We start from the raw sequence: 17,190 nt of genomic DNA, 5'->3' as shown, positions 1-17,190 counted from the left end.
CATTCTTAGTTCATTCAGTGATAGAGTATAGCAGATTACCTTTTCAACAACATCACCGTCTACTTAGAAAAGAGAATGTTCCATGTCTCACACAAATTGAATAGCTCCAGAGTGCCTACTCTGCTTTAAAGACCAAAATGCAAACCTATAATAACAAATGAACATCACTTGACTAAACTCAATTACACAATACTGGGTTACAATAAATCACTTGAGAAAGAAAAATTAACATTAATAAATAAATAACACCAGTTGCCTCGAATTAAATAACCTAACGGTGCAGTTCATATAGAGAAACTCATATCTGGTCAACTCATGAATGCAGAAGCAGAGCTGACTAGCAAATTGGCATTATGAAATTTATATCTTGGCCTTCATAATTTGTAGCATCCAGCCCTTGTTTTGATTCAGAGTACCACAGAAAACTTTATAGCATTACTTAAACATGATGATTTAATACATAAATGTAAGGAATTCAACTCATTCAATTATTGACTTGGATAACATATACTTAAGCAAGCGTTTAACTGGTGCAGAGTTTCTCTTCAAACTAGAATTGAGGGTTATCAGCACAAAGTGTTGATGTCAACTATGGTGTCACCTTCAGCAAAACTTTGCTCTTCTGAAAATGGACAATAGCATACAATACGCCCTCCTCTTATGACCAAATCTGACATCTGATTATTCTTATAGTTGTTAATTCTATCATAACTAACTTATTCGGCCACATAATTGCTAGTGAGTGTTTTCAATTTCTCGCATATGGAGGTTGGAATTACAAAATTTTATAAGTTAGCAGTCACTAATAAATTATGACAACTATATAAACCAAAAGGAAGGGTGAGGAATCTTAAATTCAGGAACCAAGTCCTTCCGCAAATTTAGATATGCAATTATGCATTTTGCAAAAGACTTTCTGAATACATTGCTTCAGCTTCTTCTTCTTCTTCAGCTTTGCCATTCTTTGGACACAACTATCACTTCAAGCAAATCCATCAAAGATGGTGACTTCCTTGTCTCTGAAAACCAGACTTTTGTGCTTGGATTCTTTAGTCCTGGTACATCAAGCAACCGCTATGTTGGTATTTGGTACGAGTTCTCAGAAGACATGGTTGTGTGGGTAGCTAACAGAGACAATCCTGTCAATGATACCTCAGGTATCCTCACAATTAGTGCTGATGGAAATCTTGCACTACTTCATAACAGCAGTCGAGGCCCTCCTCTGTGGTCAACAAATGTTTCTGTCTCGCCAGTAAGTAACAATAGTACTATGGTGCAGCTCCTGGATTCAGGAAATCTTGTCTTGGTTAATCAGCTGGTCAACAACCAGAGTGGTGTCTTATGGCAGAGCTTTGATCATCCTACACATGTTCTTCTTGCAAACATGAAAATTGGGTTGGACCATGGTAAGAACATATTCCTCACATCCTGGAACTCAAAAAATGACCCAGGAACTGGGGTTTGCTCATTAAAGACAGAACCAAACGGGTCCCCACAAATAATCTTGTACAAGAGTAGGACAAAGTGGTGGCGGTCAGGTCAATGGAATGGGCTTCACTGGAATGGATTACCAAACATAAACAGACAAAGCAACAATCATGCATTTGACATAGCTTTTGTGAACAACAAAGATGAGGTTACTACAAAATGGCTTGTTCTTGACCCATCAGTAATCTCGGTAATAGCAATTGACGGATCTGGATCAATCCAACAACTAGCATGGCAGGGACAGCGGCAAGGGTGGGTCACAATCTGGTCAGCACCAACAGATGTGTGTGACAAGTATGGTAGATGTGGTCCATTTGGTATTTGTAATACATACACTGCTAACTGGGAAAAATGTGCATGCTTTCCTGGATACGAACCCAACTCCCCAGAGGATTGGAAATTAAGAGAAGGGTCAGGTGGGTGCAAGAGGCAGAAGGGAGCTCCATCCATGTGTAAGAATGGAGAGGAATTTGTAAAGATACCAAACGTGAAGGTTCCAGATCCTTCCACAATCAAATTGGACATCAATTTGACTATGGCAGCATGTGAGCAGAAGTGTTTGAGTAACTGCTCATGCTTGGCATATGCCAGTGCAGATGTGAGGAACGGAGGCAGCGGATGCATGACATGGTATGGAGATTTAATGGACACTACGCAATTTACTCAGGGACAAGGACAAGATCTGTACATACGAGCTGATGCAATAGTCACAGGTACTTTGTTTTCTACACAGTCATTTTACTTGGATTTAGAGAGACAAATCCAAATGCATCATATCAAATTACAATAAATGCCTAATGAGTCTATCAATGCATATCTCATTTATCATGCATAGACAATATGTGAGGATTTGGTGCTTTTGTATTCCCACTCTTTAGCTAAGTACAGAAAGGAGTCAAAGAGGTTGCTTGCCAAAAAGGGGATGCTGTTGATTTTGGTATTTCTACCCGTTGTTATGATATTCTTGATATTTTTTGGATGTTGTTGTTCAAGGAGGAAGACAAAAAGTAAGCACACATCTTCTTCATAAGTACTCACAAGGACAATTTATTCAAGTAAAGTTCATTACTGTGTAAATCAGCGACTCAAAATGTTTATTGATGCAAATGCTACTTCTTTTTGTGCTTTAAAGACCCTTATAGGGACACGACGCAAGATGGAAGTAAAACTCACAAAGACCTGGAATATTTTGACCTAAAGAGCATACTAGTTGCCACTGACAATTTCTCTGCTTCTAACAAGCTAGGCGAAGGAGGATTTGGCTCAGTATATAAGGTATAGATCCATGTAATGCTTGAAATCACTCAGAAATAAAGATATCTTTTTCAATTGGTTGTTTGCACCACTATCTCTAATTTATATAACAAAAAAAATGTTCAGCAGCCTCAAATTGGTATGGAAATTAGAGTTTCCAACTTTCCATTACTATTGCAATAATTAAACTGAAGGCAGGATGAACCTTATAGGGTATACTAGCTGATGGGGAGGAGATTGCTGTCAAAAGATTATCAAAGCACTCTGGACAAGGTTTAGAACAATTCAAAACTGAGGTTAAGCTTATATCAAAACTCCAGCACAGAAACCTGGTGAGGCTTCTTGGTTGTTGCATCAATTCAGAAGAGAAGATGTTGATATATGAATACTTACCAAACAAAAGCTTGGACTTTTTCCTATTTGGTATGCCTCTCAATTTACAAGAAGAGAATAATCTTATTTGATATATGAATGTCTTTATACAACTTAAATGAAGTAATGCATGAACAAATAAAGGCAGAACTTTTGTACATGTGCTTTCCTCACTCTGCATTATTTCTGTGATTTATGGTTTCATTTTGATCAGATAGAAGTAGAAGCTCGTTGTTAGACTGGAAAGAACGTTTTGACATTATTATTGGAATTGCTCGAGGGGTCCTATATCTCCATCAAGACTCAAGATTAAAAATTATCCACAGGGACATAAAAGCTAGCAACATCTTATTGGATTCCACAATGAACCCAAAGATCTCAGATTTTGGACTAGCTAAAATCATTGGGGAAGACCAAATCCAAACAAATACAAACAGAGTGATTGGAACGTAGTAAGTACCTTACACATCACAGAGTATAAGCAGACATAGAACTAAAAGCATATATGGATTTCATATGAAAAAATTATGGAACATACTCAATACCTTATCTAATGTTTTGTGACTACAGTGGATATATGTCACCTGAATATGCAATGGAAGGGCGATATTCAACAAAATCTGATGTTTTTAGCTATGGTGTCTTACTGCTAGAGATCATCAGTGGCAAGAGGAACAGTGACTACGATATTGAACGCCGCACCCCCAATTTGATAGGACAAGTAGGTAATTTAGAAATAGTATGAGTGTGTGTGTGCGCGCGCGCAATTAATGACTTACCTGTTTGCACTTTCGAATATTTGGTCTAAAATGGAGTTTTAATTGCATCAGATTTGGGAAATGTGGAGAGAGAGACAAACATCAGGAATAGTTGATCCTTCTTTGAGTCCGTCATATCCTGTTCATGAAGTTTCCAGATGCATCCAGATTGGGCTACTTTGCGTGCAAGAATATGCAACAGATCGGCCAACAATGTCAGAAGTTGTTTGCATGTTGGGGAAAGACACACCTCTTACTTCTCCTAAGAAACCTGCATTCATATTACAGTCCAGCAATCCAAACTCAGAAGCACCAAGAAGAGTACCTTCTATAAACAATGTAACAATAACCATGCTTGAAGCCCGCTAAAGGTGCAGTGACATACACCATTATCAATATTTTTATTCCTTAAATAAGTCTATTCTAGTGTTTATCAAACATCACAAAACTTTCTCTAATTCAATCAACAGGACCTTCCTGCAAATTTACTAAAGTATAGAATGGAGTTTTTCCTCTGCCTTATTTTCCAACAAAAAGAATGTATAACAAAAAGTTTAAAGCCAAAAAATATGCTCTTTTGTTTTCCTGCATGTGGATCGTATTTTCTTAATTTGAATGCAAAATATCTAGAAAATTTACCAAGCAATTTATTTTTTTATGTCGCATAATTGCTACTCGGACATATTAATGTCTGGTGGGAGGGTGGTGGCTCCCTCACTCCCCCTCCCAAATCCCTACAGAGTTATTCATGCTGCGGAATGAAACCAGTCTTCCACTTGCAAAAAAGACTGCATTCATTTGCAAAAATAGAGGCTTCTTCTCTAAATGATGTAACAGTTAGAGTCATCGAAGCTCGTTGGCTTTCCAAGTTTTCATAGATTTTCACATTTTCTTTAACTGTTTCTACTCGAATGGTACTTTCACATTTCCAAACTGATCTCTGTTCTATTACATATAAGCACTGCACACTAAATTGTTCATTGTTCAGAGATTACTGAGAACCAAATGGTATTTCATTCGCCAGTGGATAGAGTTTAGCACAATACCTTAACATCATCACTGTATAATTTACTAAAGAGGATATGATTCTTGTCCCATACAAATGGAATGGCTCCAGCGTGTTTTCTCTGCTTTGAAGACCAAGATATATGCAAACTTATAATAAAAAAAACAACTGTCGGCTTGAGTGAAAATCACCTAGCTGTTCAATTCAAATAGAACGACTCATATTTGGTCAACTCATAATTACTTATGCAGAACTGAGTAGCATATTGACATTCAGAAATTAATACAAAAGTCTTGGCCCTGATATGTCTGTAGCATCCAGCTCCCTGGCTGCTACAGAAAACTTGATACCTATATAGAATACTAAAATGTGATGCTAGGAATATTGACTTAGATAAGATATATTCAACAAAGTTTTAATTGGTGCAGTGCAGAGCTGCTTATATGTAAAAGTGGAATGGAGGATGGTCAACTGTGGTGTTAACTTCATGAAAGCCTGGCTCTTCTGTCAATGGCCAATAGCATACCATATGCTCTCCTGTTATGACCAAATATCATATCAGAACATTCTTATAGTTCTAAATTTCATCATGTCAAACATTTCTGGTCCAAATGGTATAAGTCCTTTCACTGTCTTGCTAACTTTCAACTTTGGCAATTACAGTTTTATAATCCAGCAGCCACTAATAAAATATGGAAAGAGAAGCATACAAAACAAGAATAAGATAAGAGTGATGAATCTTTAATTCAGGAAGCAAGGCCTTTCTCAGTTTGATGATATGCAATCATGCCTTTTGCAGAAGGCCCGCGGAATCTGTTGCTTCGGCTTCTTCTTCCTCTTCTGTCTCTACAGTCTTGCAATTCTTTGGGCACGACCATCACTTTTAACCAATCCATTAAAGATGGTGACTTTCTCATCTCTAAAAACAAGGCATTTGTGCTCGGGTTCTTTAGTCCTGGCACATCAAGCAACCGCTATGTTGGTATTTGGTATAAGTTCTCACAAAACAAAGTTCTTTGGGTAGCTAACAGAGACAATCCTGTCAATGATACCTCAGGAATCCTCACTATTAGTACTGAAGGAAATCTCATATTACTTCATAACAACAGTCAAGGCCTTCTTCTGTGGTCAACGAATGTTTCTGTCACACCAGTAAGTAACAATAGTACTATGGTGCAGCTCCTGGATTCAGGAAATCTCGTCTTGGTTAATCAGCCGATCAACAACCAGAGTGGTGTCTTATGGCAGAGCTTTGATCATCCTACACATATTATTCTAGCAAACATGAAAATTGGGTTGGAACAGGGTAAGAACATAGTTATTACATCCTGGAACTCGCAAAATGACCCAGGAACTGGTAGTTGCTCAATCAAGACAGAACCAAACGGGTCACCTCAGATAATCTTGTACAAGAATCTGGCCAAGTGGTGGCGGTCAGGTCACTGGGATGGGCTTCACTGGAATGGATTCCCTAATATAAACAGGCAAAGCAAGAATAATTCGTTTGATATTGTATTAGTGAACAACAAAGATGAGGTTACTACAAAATTCGCTGTTCTTGACCCTGCAGTTATCCCAATAATAGAAATTGACGGATCTGGATCACTCCAACTGCTAGCATGGAAGGGACAGCAACAAGGGTGGGTCAAACTCTGGTCACCAACGGATGTCTGTGACAAGTATGGAACGTGTGGTCCATTTGGTGTTTGTAAAGCGTACACTGCTAACTGGGTGAAATGTGGATGCTTGCCAGGATATGAACCCAACTCCCCAGAGGAATGGAGATTAAGAGAAGGATCAGGTGGATGCAAGAGGCAGCAGGGGGCTCCATCCATGTGTAGGAATAGAGAGGGGTTTGTAAAGATACCAAACGTGAAGGTTCCAGATACTTCCACAATCAAATTGGACATCAATTCGAGTATGGAAGCATGTGAGCAGAAGTGTTTGAATAACTGCTCGTGCTTGGCTTATGCCAGTGCAGATGTGAGAAATGGAGGCAGCGGATGCATGACATGGTATGAAGATTTAATGGATACTACTCAGTTTGCTCAAGGACAAGGACAAGATCTCTACATACGCGCGGATGCAATAGTGTCAGGTAGTCTGTTTTCTAAATAACTTCTTTACTTGGATTTGAAAGCTCCAAATCTAAATGCATCAAATCAAATCCATAATTTAAAACAAAAGCCTTAATGGTCTATCATTGCATATCTTTTAGTTCTTATGAATGTGCAATATGTGAGTTTTGGTGTTTTGGTTTTCCCACTCATTAGCTAAGTACACGAAGAAGTCAAAGAGGTTCCTTGCCAAAAAGGGGATGTGGTTGATTTTGGTATTCCCACCCATTGCTATGATATTCTTGATCTTTTTTGGATGTTGGTGTTTAAGGAGGAAGACAAAAGGTAAGCAAACTTCTTCTTGATGATTTAACAACTATAAATTATTCGAGCATAACTTAATACTGTGTAAATCAGCAACTCAATATGTTTATTGACGCAAATACTGCTTCAATTTTGCCCTGCAGGCTCTCTAAGGGAAACGAAGCAATATGGAAGTACAACTCACAAAGACCTAGAATATTTTGACCTAAAAAGCATACTTGTTGCCACTGACAATTTCTCCACTGCTAACAAGCTAGGCGAAGGAGGATTTGGCTCTGTGTATAAGGTATAGATCCCCATAAAGCAAGATAATTACTCTGAAATAAACAAATCTTATTTGATTGGTCATTTGCATCACTATTTTAAATTTATGTAAGTAGACAAATGTTCAGCAGGGACAAAGTGGTATAGATATTGTCGTTTTCCATTACTATTTCAATTATTAAACTAAAGGCAGGATGGACCTCACAGGGCCTACTAGCTAATGGAGAGGAGATTGCTGTGAAAAGATTATCAAAGAACTCCGGACAAGGTTTAGAACAGTTTAAAGCTGAGGTTAAGCTGATAGCAAAACTTCAGCACAGGAACCTGGTCAGGATTCTTGGTTGTTGCATCAATGCAGAAGAGAAGATGTTGATTTATGAATACTTGCCAAACAAGAGCTTGGACTTTTTCATATTTGGTATGCCTCTTATTTTAGAACTACTGATTTATCTCATCTGACATTTGAAAGCTTGTTTACAACATAAAAGAAGTAAAGCATAAAGAAATAAGAGAAGTCAATATATATTGCATACCTCACTCTGTATTAATTCTCTGATTGAAGGTTTTTTTTTTTTTTTGTCAGGTAGAAGTAGAAGCTTGTCGATAGACTGGAAAGACCGTTTTGACATTATAAATGGAATTGCTCGAGGGGTCTTATATCTCCATCAAGACTCAAGATTAAAAATTATCCACAGGGACATAAAAGCTAGCAATGTCTTATTGGATTCCACAATGAACCCAAAGATCTCAGATTTTGGACTCGCTAAAATGATAGGGGAAGACCAAATACAAGCAAATACAAACAGAGTGATTGGAACGTAGTAAGTAGTTCACACTTCACCGAGTATATAGGAACCAGAACTAAAAGCATATAGTGATTTCATATGAAACAATGCAGAATATGTTCAATTGCTTATCTCATGTTTTCTTACTGCAGTGGCTACATGTCACCTGAATATGCAATGGAAGGGCGATATTCAACAAAATCTGATGTTTTTAGCTTTGGTGTCTTACTGCTAGAGATCATCAGTGGCAAAAGGAACACTAACTACAATCTTGAGAGCCCCTCCCCCAATTTGATTGGACAAGTAAGCAAATTAAAAACACTATGAACATCTAATATATATATATATATATATATATATATATATATATATTATATTGTATCTCTATATAATATATGCAATTAATGACTTACCAGTTTGCAAATGTTTGGTCTAAAATGGTGCATCAGATTTGGGATATGTGGAGAGAGGGTCAAGCATTGGGAATAGTTGATCCTTCTTTGAGTTCATATCCTGCTCATGAGGTTTCAAGATGCATCCACATCGGGCTACTATGCGTGCAAGAATCTACAACAGATCGGCCAACAATGTCGGAAGTAGTTTACATGTTGGGCAAAGAAACACCTCTTACGTCTCCTAAGAAACCTGCATTCATATTACAATCCAGCAATCCAAACTCAGAAGCACCAAGAAGAGGACATTCTCTAAATAATGTAACAATAACAATGCTTGAAGCCCGCTAAAGCCGCAGGACATAAATCATTCCCAATCTTTTTTTTTTCCTTCCAATAAGTCTGCTGTACTTCAATCACCTCAACTTTCTATTCTGTATATATTATCAGACTTAGGAATGTATTTCTGCATTGCAGTAGTCACTGAGGTAACAGTTTTCGACCCAATTTTCAAGTTTTAATACCCTGTGAATAAAATAAACTTTCAATTTCTCTTTTTTACATCAATTTCTGGGACAACATTTGCTATAATCCTATTTTTATACACCTCCAAAGATTAACCAGTCCCTGAGCCAAGTTTCAATCTTCAATATTGTCCCCCATATTCATTCCTACATCTCAATTAAGCAAAACCCTGAAATGAAATCTTAATTATAGGCTATCTATATCAGAAATTAGAACAGAAAAAAAACTAAAACAACATAACAGGAATACCTGACAAAAGAAGAAGATGATGATCCCATAAACAGCAGACAGAAGTTGGCATATCCTAATCTGGAAATAAGTTTTTTTTCTTTTGGGTTAAAATCAATGTTTTAAAACCCTAAGGAGCAACCCGAGCGTTTTCGGGAGAGCCTTGCAAAGGCGTAAGTTTCGAGGCGTAAGGCGTAAGGCTGTAAGCCTTATGATATAAAAAAATTACACACACACACAATATATATAGAGAGAGAGAGAGAGAGAACATAATACATGAAAATCCATATACTATTGTCTGTACAGCAATGTATGGGATCTCTGTAAGGCCCTGCATGGCAGTAGAAGGCAAAGTAGATATACACACAATTATTCTAGCAACCTAATTTTGATTCTCCTAATTTGGATTCTCCTAATTTTGATTACTGGTACACGGAAACTGCTGAGAATCAATTATAATCACCTGCACTATAAACCAACTTATTTGCCATGAAATCCAATTATTCTAGCAACCTGCACTATAAACACAATCACCTGAAAATCAACTCAGCAACTAAATTTATAATGATATACTCTAATGACCAGATAAAAGTTTTTCGACTTTTTCATTGGCAGAAGCAGAGAGGAACTTGATACAGATCGGAGGTTTCACATTCGCCAGATACATAAATATTCTTGACATTACCCAGATAAATATAGCCTTGGTTCAAAGTTACAAACACTCAATTTTTCAAGATTTATAATGGAATCAATTGGAAGCATACCTTCAAATTGACTGCTGCGAATCGAAATCGAACTCCAACACTCACTCTGGGTTACGCATCGAATTTGCTGCCTTTAGAAAGAGACAAGGCTTTAAACCCAATCCGTTTCAAAAACGACGTCGCTTCAAACCCACTCAATTTCATGACATCCGATACAAACTGAGGATGAGTATACGAGTCACGAATTTTCATATGAAGCAAGTCCCTGACAGTTCTTGTAAACTTGGGACTAATTTTTTGGGGCTTGTAAGATACATTAAACTCAGGTATCTCCACATTCGACTCAGAATCAGGTTTCAATAGACCAGCCAGCAAGAGGATAAATGTCGATTTCCCTGTTCCATTCTCACCCTCCATCACATGAAGCCTGAACTTCTCTTAAGTTTTAGTCATTGTTGGGTATCTATATCGGGGCATAGGTCTGAATTTCCTCGGTAGTTTCCTGTGGAGTCTCGGAAACCTTAAACGTCAAAGATTCATCCCGGAAACAAAATGACCGGCTGCTTTAAGCCTTTGTTTGACGTCGAGGTAACTTGAAGGCGGTTCATATAACATGTATATCTCGGCATTCTGCATGACAGCTGCAGCAATGGCGAAACGCTGCAGCTCCCCACCAGAAAAAAATCGCCTGCATTGCGATCTAGAACCTGGTTGAGCTCAAGATAGACACATATATAGTTCTTCCTTCAACCCCCACTGATCTTTCCTGTTGAGCACCTCCCCTATAGTTCCTAGCTTGTGTTGCTCTTGGAATGTTATCAACATATTGCGGCTTTACAATGGCCTTCAAATTATCTTCCAAAACACGACTGAAGTAATTCTGCAACTCAGACCGTCGAAAGTAAGTCAAGATCCCCTGCCAATTCGCAGGTTTATTGAAACGACCCAAATTTGGTTTCAGATTGCCGGACGGAATTTTGAGGGCAGTTGACTTCCCGGTACCATTCCTCCAACCAAACCAAGAACTTGCCCTGGCCTTGGGACTGGTAACCTATGCAACTTGAAAGAGTTAGGCCCATAGCGATGGGTTGTATCTTTGTCCAGACCCTTTGGCAAGTTGATGATCTGAATTGCGCCGAATGGGCACTTCTTAACACATATACCACAACCAATGCACAGTTCTTCGGAGATAAAAGCAATCTTTGATGCAGGTTCAGCACTTTGTTCGGACAACGGGACAACTCCTCTTGCATTCTTGGCAACATTTTTTAGGCTTGCATTTGTCAGAGTTCAGTATTGCAACACGAGCAACCGATTCTCCATTGTCTTCACCAGAGTACTTCTGAAACTTGTGGTTTTCTGATTGTATATAAGCTTTGATGAGTGTTATACATAATCCTAATATGACTAGGAAAGTCAATACATAATCCTAATATGACTAGAACAAGAAATGCTACCTCACGATGGGAAAAGCTGATCCTGATCCTTCTTTTGCAAGGATATTAAAGTAAACCGAACACCAAGTATCTCCGCGCAATCTTTGAATAGCACCGCAACCTAAGAATTACCAATACAAAGAAAGAAACTGAAAAAAGAAAAGAGGAATACCTAGTAGAAGACGGATGCGAACATACCAATGTTCCAACTTCAACTGAAGACGTGGGAGAGAGAAGTAGAGAACGACTTTAGGGTTTACGAAAATGGACAGTAAAATAATTTTTATATTTGTTTATTTATTTATTTTTAAAACGAAGATCGATGAGGTCCATAATGGACCATCTCCAAAAGAAGTTACAACAACAAATGGGCCAACAGATATAAAAACAGCAGAGGCCCAACACAGCTGGGTTGACGAAAGGACCCCTAGAACATAACCGAATGATGGACATAACCATATCTGCAGTATAGCGCAAATTTTCTTCTCTTCTCAAAAAGAAGCGCAAATTTCACACATGATCAATTATTATGGATTGTCCAAAATGTTTTTTAATTTAAAAATAAAAAATCATAATGAGTTTATTTAGTACAATAAAAAAGCAAAAAAACATAAATACAAAAAAAAAAAAAAAAAAAAAGAAAGTGACAATCAAACGACATGCATCAATCAGTTAGCCACAGATAATCATACAAATATAAGGCTAGTTTATCATAAATTAACTTCGTTTTAAGTCTTTAACCATTTGACTCTACGATGTGCATTTTGAGTTTGAATTGAGGATGTGGTACATTTATTGTCCTTGTTCTATATACTTTTTTTTTTTTTTAATAAAAGGCTGGTGCTGCTGCCCTCAAGCATTGATTAATGAAACTGTCGAATATAAATGAGGGACATAAAACCTAAACCCCTTATTAAGATATCTAGAGGAAATCCCTAAATAATATAAGGAATCTCTACAAAGTACAGGTATTCTAACAAGCACCAACTAACAAAGAGTGCTCTACTGGCTACTCCATTTGCTTTAACATAGCGGTGACATAACGGAAAGATAACTAGATATGTACGTAATACGATTACAACGTAGCATAATTACCAATTGCACAGCTTCCCTACTATGTTGCCTCCGGAGGATAAACCCGACGACACTTAGTTTCATCCTGCCACTAGGAGGCTACGACCATTTGACCAAACAAAGAATTAGCCACCTACCTAGAGTAAATAAGGCACACAAGGTGCATAGAGCGACACAAGGCCCTTCACGTCCTACCGAAACAAGGCAGAGACTTATTATCAAAACAACAAGAAGCTAAATAACTAGAAATTAAAGACCACCAGCAAGGCCCAAAAGCAAAGGCCCGGCCCAACCACCACTCCCCCAGGGTGTGTTGACTGTGTTCTATATACTTTTATCAGTTTTTCTATCAAAATTCCTTGCTTAAAGTGACCCTAGGATATTTCGTCATTTCAGTCTTTCTTTCTTTCTTTTCGTCTCCTCTGCTCACTATTAAACCCAAAAACTCTGAACGGCATCCATTGAAACCAAGCAAAGTGAGACCAGGGGCTGAGCTCTCCAGCCATGAAGATCTTGATTGTGTAAATGGGCCTCCGGATTACGATCGACATGGGTATTGGGTAAGCTTCTTTTGCCCATTTGACTCTGTTCTCACTCTGTTTGCTTCATATGATCATTCCCCTTTTATTCTTTGAAGTCTAAAAAAAATGTGCTTTTCATTACGAAGCTTGATGGAAAATGTGTGGAGGAATGGTCGAGCTTTTTCACTTGCAGAAGCAATGCGGGTTTTCGGAGAACACATATCTTCAAACTCAATCTCTGTGTTTCATAGAGGTAAAAAGTTATGTGCTTTTAGATATCTGTGATGAAAATTTTGCTTTTTTTTGGCACACTCTTTTTACATTTTAAGTTATTGTTTTGCTAATAAATACTGATGTGAGTTTTAGTAGTTGGAATGACCCAGAGAAACTGTAGTGTAGCCAATATTTCAACCGCACATGATGTCATCAACAAGATTGACACGAAACACGAAATTAAGAGCTGTCGTAATGGACTTCTTAGTCAAGTAAAGATAATCCTTGAACGTGGAATGTGTGATATATTTTTCTTTATTCATATTGAATGATAACTTCTTCTCGGACAGGGATAGATTTTGTTTACCTGCAAGAGTTATTTGGTTATAACCAGTTTACAAAGAGTAGTCTCCAAATTTGTGTACTAGATCCTCTCTAAATAGTCATGTTTAATATGGCAGAAATCTTGATTTTTACAAAAGCGCTGTTTCTTACAACACTTGTTCAAATCGTTCTTCTCTGGTGTTGCAGTGCTTCGGTAGATAGCATAACAAGTGTACAACCTGTGAGGGATGGTGAATTTCTGGTCTCTAAGGGAGAAGTGTTTGAGCTGGGGTTCTTCAGCCCCGGAAAATCCACTTACCGCTATGTTGGAATTTGGTACAAGAAAGATATGAAGAAAACGGTTGTATGGGTTGCAAACAGAGATAATCCTATAAATGATACCTCCGGAGTCCTGACAATTAGTGCTGATCATGGAAACCTCGTCCTCTATGCCAAGAACGAAAGCAATGTTCATCTCTGGTCCACCAACTCCAATGTTTCAACACATGCTGATCCTAAAGCTCAGCTCTTGGACACTGGAAACCTTGTTTTGATTGACAAGGAGAGCCAAAAGGTAACATGGCAAAGCTTTGATTATCCCTCGAATACATTGCTTCCATATATGAAGACAGGAGTGAACAAGCACACGGGATTCAGCTGGTTCCTAACTTCCTGGAAGTCGGAAGATGACCCAGGAACGGGGAATTGCACCTTTGTGATGGACGAAAGTGGAGCTCCTCAAATGATCCTGTACAAAGGTGATGTTCGATGGTGGCAAACTGGCAATTGGAATGGCATTAGGTGGTCGTGGAATAACACCCGGGTAGTGCTGAGTGCTCCTTTCATTTTCAATGCCAGCTACGTGAACAATCAGGATGAGATCAGTAGTACATGGGGTCATCTTAACTCCTCTATCTCCTCAATAATGGTAATAGATGACTCCGGATCAATCCAACAGCTTACGTGGTTTCAAGAAAACCTTGGATGGAAAGAAATGTGGTCTGCGCCGATGGACAAATGTGACTATTACGGCAAGTGTGGAGAATTTGGTTACTGTGACTCTTCCAGTCTTAGCCTGTTTGAGTGCCAATGCCTTCCTGGATTTGAACCCAAGTCACCAGATAAATGGGACATGAGAGATGCATCGGATGGTTGTATGAGGAAACGCATGGCATGCCACAATGGAGAAGGTTTTGTGAAGAAGGAAATGGTGAAAGTTCCTGATATGTCACTAGCAACCATGGATATGAACTTGAGTTGGAAAGAATGTGAGCAGGAGTGCTTGAGGAACTGCTCTTGCTCTGCATACGCAATTCATGGAACCAAAGAAAATGTGAAGGGATGTATGAGATGGTACGGGAATTTAGTAGATACAACCAATTTTGCTGAAGGGGGTCAAGATTTATACGTACGCGTAGATGCAATTGATTTAGCTGAATACACCAAGAAGTCCAGGGATTTTCTTTCCAAAAAGGGGATGCTCTTGATTTTAGTAGTGTCCATTGCTCTGATACTCCTCTTTGTTTTCTTTGGATGTTGGTATTCAAAGAGGAAGAAAAAATGTAAGCTTACTTCCTTTCTTTTTTCTTTATATCATGTGAGTCGTGTCTATGCACATTTCACTGCTAGGTTCATGTTAGTTTATCAACACAGTCTTTCCCATTACAATAAAGCTTAGTATTTAGTATTTAGTCTGATGATCTATCAAGCATAATTTGTTCCTGTATAAAAGGGCAAACCAAATTGTTTATTGATGCAAATGTTATTTCAATATGTCTTCTGAAGACCGTCAGATGGAGGGAAAGCATGATAGCAGTACAACTCATCATGACCTGCCTTTTTTTGAGCTGAAAAGCTTAGTTGCTGCAACAGACAATTTCTCTGATGCTAACAAGCTCGGTGAAGGTGGATTTGGGTCAGTGTATAAGGTATGCACATAGAGCATCTGAGTTTATAGTTTAATCATATTTGTTCAATTGCTTAATTGCATCATACCCTTTATGAGTAGAAGCATATGTGGTGGATATTGTCAAGTTTCAAAGTACTATAGTCATCAGGATGACATTTCAGGGTCTACTAGCTACTGGACAAGAGGTCGCTGTGAAAAGATTGTCAAAGAATTCTGGTCAAGGTTTAGAACAATTTAAGAATGAAGTTATGTTGATTGCAAAACTTCAGCACCGGAACCTGGTGAGGCTTTTCGGTTACTGCATCCATGCAGAAGAGAAGATGTTGATCTATGAATACTTACCAAACAAAAGCTTGGACTTCTTCATATTTGGTATATACCTCAGCTCATGTAGTACTGATTACTTCATCTGATATATGAATGCTTTACAACTTAAATGAACTAAAGTACAAAGAATTATGTAGATCTTATGCTTGTTTTCCTCACTGTAAATCTCTCAATGGTGGTTTATGTTCTCGACAAGATCGACATAGTAGCTCCTTGTTGGACTGGAAAGAGCGTTTTGAGATTATTATTGGAGTTGCTCGAGGGATCTTATACCTTCATCAAGACTCAAGACTGAAAATTATCCATAGGGATTTAAAAGCTAGCAATGCCCTATTGGATTCTACAATGAACCCAAAGATCTCAGATTTTGGACTGGCCAAAATGTTTGGGGAAGACCAAATTCAAGCAACAACAAACAGAGTGATTGGAACTTAGTAAGTATTTTACAGAGCGCGTATACCTAGCTCAATTCATATATGGTTTTATCTCATGTTTTGTGAATTGTAAATGCAGTGGCTATATGTCACCTGAATATGCAATGGAAGGGCGATATTCAACAAAATCTGATGTTTTTAGCTATGGTGTCTTACTGCTAGAGATCATTAGTGGCAAAAGAGCCACTGTTTACGATACTCAAGATCCCTCCCCAAATTTAATTGGACAGGTACGGGAATTTATATCTCTAACCATCTATGAAAGTAATGATTTTACTTTTGAATGTGGGTGCTGAGTGTTCTTTTAGTTTTCATTAGATTTGGGATATGTGGACAGAGAATACAGCATTAAGTATTGTTGATCCATCTCTGGGTCAGTCCTATCCTGCTCATGAGGTCTCAAGATGCATCCAGATTGGGCTGTTGTGTGTGCAAGAATCTGCATCGGATCGGCCATCCATGTCGGCAGTCGTCTCCATGTTGGGTAACGAAACACCTCTTCATTCTCCTAAGAAACCTGCATTCATATTACAGTCTAGCAATCCAAACTCAGCAGCATCAAGTGGAGCACCTGCTTCGCTAAATGATCTAACCATAACTATGCCTGAAGCACGCTGAAGGTGTCGAGTGCACAAGTCTGCTGTAATGTCCTGTGTTACCAAACTTAATTAATATTTAGAGTGTCATTATTTAGAACCCGGCATGCGTGTATTAACTAATGCTTATTCTTTTCAATCCATCGAAGGAAGATGCAACTTACAAGTGTGACACTGTCATATATATCTCAGGTGCACT

General features: G+C 38.3%; 2 protein-coding genes across 5 annotated transcripts; both read left to right on the top strand.

Annotated features, from left to right (window-relative positions):
- The first annotated feature begins 185 nt into the window (after nt 1-185).
- LOC112166059 (G-type lectin S-receptor-like serine/threonine-protein kinase RKS1) lies at nt 186-5,358 on the top strand. 4 transcript variants are annotated; one of them, XM_040506309.1, is made up of 8 exons: nt 186-2,201; nt 2,367-2,495; nt 2,621-2,763; nt 2,955-3,165; nt 3,329-3,566; nt 3,685-3,835; nt 3,945-4,243; nt 5,307-5,358. In XM_040506309.1, exons 1-7 carry the CDS (start codon nt 896-898, stop codon nt 4,239-4,241), a joined length of 2,475 nt encoding a protein of 824 aa, XP_040362243.1. In that variant the 5' UTR covers nt 186-895; the 3' UTR covers nt 4,242-4,243; nt 5,307-5,358. The 4 variants fall into 4 exon arrangements, with proteins under 4 accessions (XP_040362243.1, XP_040362242.1, XP_040362244.1 ...); XM_040506308.1 differs by lacking the exon at nt 5,307-5,358 and having other exon boundaries at nt 3,945-4,430; XM_040506310.1 differs by lacking the exon at nt 5,307-5,358 and having other exon boundaries at nt 3,685-3,839; nt 3,945-4,130.
- Nucleotides 5,359-5,496: 138 nt separating this feature from the next.
- On the top strand, nt 5,497-17,160 carry LOC112166064. The gene is made up of 13 exons (XM_040519636.1): nt 5,497-6,976; nt 7,152-7,280; nt 7,403-7,545; nt 7,731-7,941; nt 8,107-8,344; nt 8,461-8,611; nt 8,758-9,046; nt 13,845-15,287; nt 15,511-15,653; nt 15,796-16,006; nt 16,158-16,395; nt 16,475-16,625; nt 16,714-17,160. The coding sequence occupies exons 1-13, from the start codon at nt 5,665-5,667 to the stop codon at nt 17,011-17,013; spliced, it is 4,959 nt and encodes a 1,652-aa protein (XP_040375570.1). The 5' UTR covers nt 5,497-5,664; the 3' UTR covers nt 17,014-17,160.
- The last annotated feature ends 30 nt before the right edge of the window (nt 17,161-17,190 follow it).

The sequence above is a fragment of the Rosa chinensis genome, chromosome 5 (genome assembly GCF_002994745.2).
Source record: "Rosa chinensis cultivar Old Blush chromosome 5, RchiOBHm-V2, whole genome shotgun sequence".
Taxonomy (NCBI): Eukaryota; Viridiplantae; Streptophyta; class Magnoliopsida; order Rosales; family Rosaceae; genus Rosa; species Rosa chinensis.
This window is presented reverse-complemented; position numbering and strand designations above follow the sequence as displayed.